Here is a 7,920-nt window from a genome sequence, read left to right as displayed (position 1 = left end):
TCCTCGTTCGTCGGCGTCGTTGGTTACTTTTTATACGAACGATTTTTGGCCAATCGGTCGTTCGTCGTTCATTTCCAACGATAAAAATTGGACGTGTGTACGCAGCTTAAGTAGTAGCAATGCATAATACGTTGGCCTTAATTACAAGTTGTTGATAATTGGGCTCCCAGGATGCTTTACCAGTGGTGTAAAGGTGTGTAGATGCACCTGTAGTAACTTCTGTACCAACTCTAACATCACAACAGTTTTTTTGGAATGTGTCTAAAAACAAGTGTCCTCTAGCTGCCATAACCTTCAGGATATATCTTAATTTTAGAATAAACCTATTTTTGCCCAAGAATTTAGATATAGCCCAGGAAAAATCATAATCCATCTTAAGTTCCTCACATAGATATTCTGCTTTGTAACAGGCTTTGTTCCCCTAAACAAAACAATGATCAAGCCATCGCACACACTCATAGATCTGTCTTTAAATACAAGAATAAAGTACGCAGACGATGATGCATAAGTTGCCACGGAAACAAGTTATTTTTAGGCCGGAGTCAATGTTGAACATTCAAACTTACCATTGTGTTCTGTACTTACATATTTGTGTTTTGGGGGTTTTATTTTAGAAAGCATTTTTGCAGTGTTTATTCTTGCAATTCTTAGCACATTATAGAACGATATGTTTGTAAATAACTAGGCCATATACATTATATTCTAATATACAGGCCACATGTCAATATTTTATTGGAAAACTAATTTATTTGTTTCCTTCCACTAGGTGGCGACACCAAGCACTTTACAGAAGGAGCAGCCAGATTCTTTGATTCTGCCTACTTACTCCCAACATCAAGGGTCTATAGGGTTACAACAGCAAGTCCAACCACAACGAACTAGTAGTCTATCAGAGACGTCAGGTGTTCAGTAATAAACACACAAGTCACACATGTTTTCTTCACCAGCTGGTCTGATATTCCTTGGTGTCTGCTACATGGAACATTTTGGAATGTGGTCATCAGTAGGAGTCAGCACATGTATCTTGACAATTATCATCAGCTGGAAAGTAGATCTATTTCATGCTGGTGGAATCGATGGTTCGGGTTTTATAAACAGCTCTGTCTACACGTAACCTCAATATGGAAACTCAGACAAAGTTCCTGCCTGTGCCATTTTTCTGATAAAGCACTGTGTACGGTCAGTGTGACACTAACAGACAATCTAAAACGTTTTAAAAAGATGTTTGACTGGTGGTAATAGCTTTTGTTCCTAGTGTGTGGTACATATCTATGTCAGGGCTGGTCTCCCCCCAGCAATTTTTTCCAGTCTGCTTGATTTACCTATTGTTGATTTGCTTATTTCTCCAACGGATAAAGGTGCATCATTCTTGTACAGACAAATCGTGTAACAGATAATTATAAACGTAACATTTATTTTTCTACATAAGCTGTACATGTGTATTTAATCTGTGCAGTGTTGCATCTGTCCTAAAATTATTGGGACTGCTCATGGAATCCATTGACATATAGGAGGCCAGAAGTCAGTGTATGTGGATGTTTGGAGTCAGGATTGGGAAAAGACAACAAAGAAACCTATTAGGAAACACGCATGGTAAAACCAAGAGAAGTTCTGCACCATCAGTAGTATAAACATATTTAAATATTATACAAATAATAAAAAGGTGGTGGCCACATGTCTCACTAAGGTTCTACATACAAACAGTAAACAAGGGCCTTGTCCTTACCAATGGAGAACTAAAACCAGCAATTCATAAGCATGCACCCATTTTAGTGTAAACCTGTCTTGAATTTACAAAGCTAAGAAAACTAAAAAGGGAGTTGGATACAAGGGACCTATGGGTACCTGCACACAAGCTCAGATTTCAAAAGAGAAAGTCAAGGTTTTCATTATCTCCCCCTATCTTCACTATTAGCCCTGTGCAGCCCCACTATCCATTTCATTTTGAAACGCGGGCTGGGGTTGGTCAACTTTGAAGAAGTTTAGATTTGTATAATAGATCACCCTCGGTTTAAGGGCTTTAATGGAGCTTGAGCAGAACCCTATTTTAAAGAAGGCTCTATTTGTAATTGCAAACCTATACTTTTTTCAAAATAATGCAAAATGTAAGGTTCATCGAGTTGAACCACAAAGTATTAACAAATATTAAAAATGAGAATAAAAAAATTATAAATTATAAAAAAAAATTTTAAATGATAAAAATACAAAAACATCCCTAATGGAAATGCTGACCAGGCAAAATCTGGCCGAAATAAAGCCTGTAATTTAGTGGTGCTGTGTGGTAACAGACAAAGACCAAAGTGTTTGGTCACTTGGGGTGTATTTAATGTGTATTCGACCTGGATTTGTTGCTATATTCTATCATATATCTATTCTATTCGGCTTGCTCCTATTTTCTGCTCATTTAAAAGAGCACTCAAAACCAATTTTTTCTTACTTGCCTACCCATCTTCTTCTGTCTTTTGAAATCGTCACTTCTTCTCACCACTACATATCTCCCCTCCTAATGTGTGTTAATTCCCTTACCTCCTAGATTGTAAGCTCTTTGGGCAGGGTCCTCTCCTCTTCCTGTGTCACTGTCTGTATTCGTCTGTCATTTGCAACCCCCTATTTAATGTACAGCACTGCGTAATACGTTGGCACAATATAAATCCTGTTTATTATTATTATTATTAATAATAATAATAATAATAATATATTTCCTAGAAGATATAGCATTTACTTTTGTGGCTGCTGTGCACTTTTGACAATCAGCCAGTAGGTGGCAGAACGAGTTTTAAAAGGGACAAAAACGAGAAATAAAAAATAATTTGAACGGCTTGCAGCGAACATGTGGTCGAATTGAATAATAAAGTACACCCACAAAGTTATTAAAGATTGAACAGAAAGAAACTCCATTGGATCAGTACCTTTTCTTACACAAATATCAAACAGGTATAATCAAAGGAATTAAAAAGCCTTCCCATCAAATCAGTACGTAGTATTAAAAAACCTTGTTAGAGCAGAAAGTATTATCATGTCTCATTCTATCACACAAGTCAGGAAATAATTCCTCAGTTTGGGATAATGTTCTGTGCCTTGTACACTTTGTAACAGAGTACAACACAGCTTACAGTTACAACTTCCAACCAGAGTTTTTATTTAAAAGGAGACCCATGGCTAAAACTGACCATGTGATATGTCTGTTGGTGTAATAGAATTTTTTATTGTATTCATAATTTTAGGCATTAAAAATAGTTTTTTTTTTTTTTTTTTTTTTTTACCTGGAACTAGCCTAAGTTTTAAAAAAAGATATTTCCATGGATCTGAATTGATCCTAAATACCAGGTATTTTACACTGTTTTATGTGAATTCTGCTGTCCCTACAGTAACAATATGCTGCAGGTTACATTAGCACTCTTACACAGCTATGTTAGACGATATATATAGGTAGACAGGAAACAGAAATGAGGTCATTGGCTCCTAAAAGTTCTTTTAAAGTATTGAGTCTTGTGATTCCTGCATGCAGACCGAGCCATCTTACCAGTCAACTGTCCTAGAGGATGATTCAGGAAAAATAGGTGATTTAATGACCACTGATATTACTGTTCTAAATGATAAAGTTAAATCTAAGCAACATTTAGCCAGTATGTGGCCAGCTCTATATAATATAAACCATTTAGCACACTCACATATGTAAATAAAATGATCCTTACAGATTGTACTTGAAAACATTAGCTATAAGCATGGCACTTTAATTCCAGTCAGGTTGCACATTAGTTGCTAGCAAAGAAGAATAAATGTAGCAGCCAGGAAAAATAGTCTATCAAAATGTTGTCAATATCAGTGAATGAAAGCTGCTACATACAGTGATTTTTGTTAGTAAAAAAATTCTCATGGAATTCTCATCAAGCTGCCATAATGCCTTAGGCGTTTGTTAGAGACAGGAATGCACCTTCAATATGTATACTTCATTGTATAGAAATATTCACTGTGTTATTTTGCAACAAAAAAAACTGCAGATCTTCTTTGTAAGAAAATGCACTGTATACAAATATAAATATTCCCAGAAAACTTTACTTTCTGATTAATTAGACTTGGGTAAAAATGGAAAGCTAAATCTTTTGTCATGTGATCTAAAAGGTTTGCTTATAGATTGCAGGCATGATCTGCTTACTTTTGCATCACATTTATCTGGTGACAACTAGTGTTTCACTATACAAGTCTTTGTTCATTTTAATAGAATAGAGGAGGTGGTAATTTGCATATGAAAACCCTACTGTGCCTACTTCAGGGGTATAAAGAGTGGGAAGAGCAGTTTTTTTTTAACCGTTCTGCTTTATGGTACCACTAGTGGTTGACTGGTGGCATCTATGCCAATCCATTAACATGACTTTACTGATGATCCAGCCTCATCGGACAGTTTTGAAGTCTATGTGCAGCATTAGCACTTTTTCATATATATTATTTACAGTATATATTAACCTTACTGTGCAGAAGCAGCTTTGGAATCCGGAGCTTTCCCAGCTTTGGCAAATATACTGGAAGCAAGAAAGCATTCACTTTTTCTAAAGGGGCCAGTTTAAGTCAAAGGTAGTTTTCATAATATATAAAAGATTACTCTAGGTGTTTTTATAATAATGCCACATCCCTTATGGTGACTGCTGTTACAATGTGATGATAAATTACAACTGTTACCAATTTTTGGCCACTGTGACTTACTCTCTATCCCATACCACAGCCAGGCCTTTCTAAAGAGAATTAGATCATATTTATCTGACATATTACAAGTATATCCTACCGATACCATTGTGAAGGAAATAAGTTTGAGTCTTTAGCAGTCCAGTGTTATCTGAAAAACATTTTATTTTTAATTGCTTCAAAATCTATCTGTAGCAAAAAATGTAAGGGAATTTATGGCAAATCAAAATCTGATATGCATGCCCCGAAATTGATCATATTTGTATCAGTTGTGGACAGCAAAGTGGAGTTAGGATATCACAAGTGACTTGTAAAATGTTTGTGCTGTTTTTGCCTACTGTAAACTACCACAGTAATGCCATCATTGTTATCATTACTTTCGTATAGAAACGGATTTATTATATAAACAGCCCAGTTGCGTGTTATGCTGCAAGCAATTTATATTGCCCTTTTCTTGGCAAAAAGAACTAAAGATTCAATTAAGCAAATGCACTTTTTGATTGCTATATTTTGTATAATTTGTTTTGGTTTATATAAAAATATGTTTATGTTGTAATGAATATTAGCGTGCTGTACAAATATTGTAAGATTTAGATATTTCTATATAAAATTGCAATATTAAAAAATGTGTTTAGTTTTTTTTTTCTGATACACTTACCACATGCAAACAGATACCATATTCTGCCATAAGACTGGAATATGGAAAAGAAAAAAAAGCAATATTCTAAAAAAAATTATATGGGTAGTTCAAAATAGTTTTGGAAAATTAGACTAATAGGGAAGCATATATATATATATATATATATATATATATATATATATACTCAAACATCTGTGGCTGTTACATATTACTTTGGGCCAATGCCAGACCAAGACTCAACTGAACCAATTTAACAGTACACTGTAAGCAATATTAGTGGGTGATTGAGGCTTCTGGGCTATTTTTAATTTGGTTTCAAAGAGAGAGAGAGAAAGTCCTTTTGACCCCGCTCGGGGGTGCACTGGCCAGAGCCACGAACCACCAAAATTTTCGGATGGTGACCGCTGGTCTAAAACATGTTTGACGTATCTAACTAAAGTTCATAGAAGAACCGATAGATTCCTTCATGCGCAGCGGTGTCTCAGATGTCATACATGGAGAGACAGGACCCCTAGGGGGCGCTACTGCTTGTATGGAGGAGGTGTGAGCCTTGAGAAGGGCCAAGGTGCAGAGTCTAAGCAGTAACCAGGTTTTCTCCAGAGCCTCTAGTGGTGAGGATATTGCACTGCTGGTTACTGCCAGGTTGTGATCCTTGGGCACACCAAGGTGGGCAAGCACGGTACAAAATCACAAGGCAGGAGGATAGTCTAGGAAAGGCGGGGTCGAGCCAGGCAGCAAACAAGAAAGGTCAGGTAACACGCCAGGGGTCAATTGCCAGGGATCCAGGAGACAGACACTAGCGACACATGGGCCACTGCGGGCCCAGGGAACACAGGAGACACTGGAAGCAACAGGAGGCACAGGTGGCACAGGAACAGCACAGGGAAGTGGGCTGGGAACCAACAGACTAGATAACGAGAGGTTAACGCAGCGGACAGAGGATAACGAAGCTGGACAGAGGAAACACTGAATTAAGCCACAGGTGAACAGCAACTAGCTCACAGAGTGCAGTCTTTGAGCTAGCTAAATAGCCAGGGCTGATCAAGAGGCTACTTTCTGATTGGCCAGTGGATTGGACGGAATTGATAAAGCTGTTGGAAACAGAGGCACGCCCAGCGTCAGAACTGCCCACATGCGCAGGAGAGAGATGCCTGCGCTTTAGTGAGGAAGTGGTAAGTGTGACAAACCCCCCCCCCCCCCTTTTTACGGGGCCTCCCTCCCACTGGGGTGTGGGTTCAAGGGGAAAATGAAGATGAAACCTCTTGGCAAGAAGAGGTGCAGACACATCTGTAGCTGGAACCTATGATCTCTCCTCAGGACCAAAACCTTTCCAATCAATTAGGTACATTAGCTTTTTTGCAAGAAAACTTAGAATCCAGAAATTGATGGACTTCCTGAGAAGACTCGGGTCAGGAGAAGCCAGTGAAGAGGGACTAGAAAAGCGGTTCAGGACTTACTTAAGCACAGACACATGGAAGGCATTGGGCAGTTTAAGATGTGAGGTAAGACGCAACTTGTAGCAAACTGGGTTAACTTTGGCAAAAATGACATAATGTCCGATGAACCGTAGAGCAAACTTCAGAGAAGGCAACGAATGTTCCTTGTGGAGAGCCAGACTTTACCTCCAGGTTGGAGAAGAGGCGCCTTAAGGCGATGCCGATCAGCAAACTTCTTGTGCCTGAGAGCTGCTTGTTTCAGATGCTCACAAGTGGAAGATAGCTGTTGGAAGACAGCCGTGACATTATAGAGACCGAAGGGCATCACTAGGTATTCATAATGCCCATCTCTGGTGTTAAATCCTGTCTTTTATTCGTCCCCCTCCCTGACCCAGAATAGGTTGAGGTCTAACTTGGTGAAGACCTGGGCCCCTCGGAGCCGGTCAAAGAGCTCAGGTATGAGGTAACCGCATAGGAGGTTCTGCCCAGGGGGCGTGGCTTGAGCATGGCGCTAGGAGGCTGCGAGTAAACAAGAGCTCCACGCGCCCTCCACGCCAGCACAGCACCGCATACAGCCCAGCTTGAGCTCCTCTTCACAGAGCAGAGAACATGGTCCGGAGGTAAGGAAGGACGGAGCACAAGAAAAACCTTGCTGTGGGCACAATAAGAGCTTTCTTGGCGTCAGGAGAGTCTGTGGTGTTAAATTGTACAGAGGGTGCCTCTACAACAATGAGACAGGGCCCATACATGAGTACTCAGCAGGAAACAGGAGAGATACAAATGTGCTTAACGGGAGGAGAGAGTGATGGAGTCTGTGCAATTACCCCCCAGCTCTCTGAAGGACTATGTACGTTCCCCTCCTTCTAAAGAGGACTTATCCTCCATGTATGCTGATATGAAGAGTTATGTTAAAAGAGAAGTTGATTCCTTATGTTCTGATTTAACAAATAACTTGGTGAGGGTGAAGAGGCAGAGGATAGATTGGATATACATGAAATAGCGAAAAGAGAGCTCCAAGAAATAAATCAAGTCTGCAAAAATGTATCGCAATCTATCGTATCGCAATCTATCATATCAATTAGAAGATGTGGAAAATAGAGGAAGGAGAAATAATCTCAGAGTCAGGGATCTCCCTGAAACCATTGGTCCCAATAATAAAGAATT

The 7,920-nt window shown here is 39.1% G+C and overlaps 1 protein-coding gene across 1 annotated transcript in view; it reads left to right on the top strand.

Annotated features, from left to right (window-relative positions):
* NPAS2 (neuronal PAS domain protein 2) overlaps window positions 1-4,454 on the top strand; it is a 42,235-nt gene extending 37,781 nt beyond the window's left edge. The window contains 1 exon segment of the mRNA XM_072403144.1: window positions 767-4,454. Within this exon segment, the coding sequence (XP_072259245.1) occupies window positions 767-913 (147 nt within the window). The 3' untranslated portion in view covers window positions 914-4,454.
* The last annotated feature ends 3,466 nt before the right edge of the window (window positions 4,455-7,920 follow it).

Source organism: Pyxicephalus adspersus, chromosome 1 (genome assembly GCF_032062135.1).
Source record: "Pyxicephalus adspersus chromosome 1, UCB_Pads_2.0, whole genome shotgun sequence".
In the NCBI taxonomy this organism is placed as follows: domain Eukaryota; kingdom Metazoa; phylum Chordata; class Amphibia; order Anura; family Pyxicephalidae; genus Pyxicephalus; species Pyxicephalus adspersus.
This window is presented reverse-complemented; position numbering and strand designations above follow the sequence as displayed.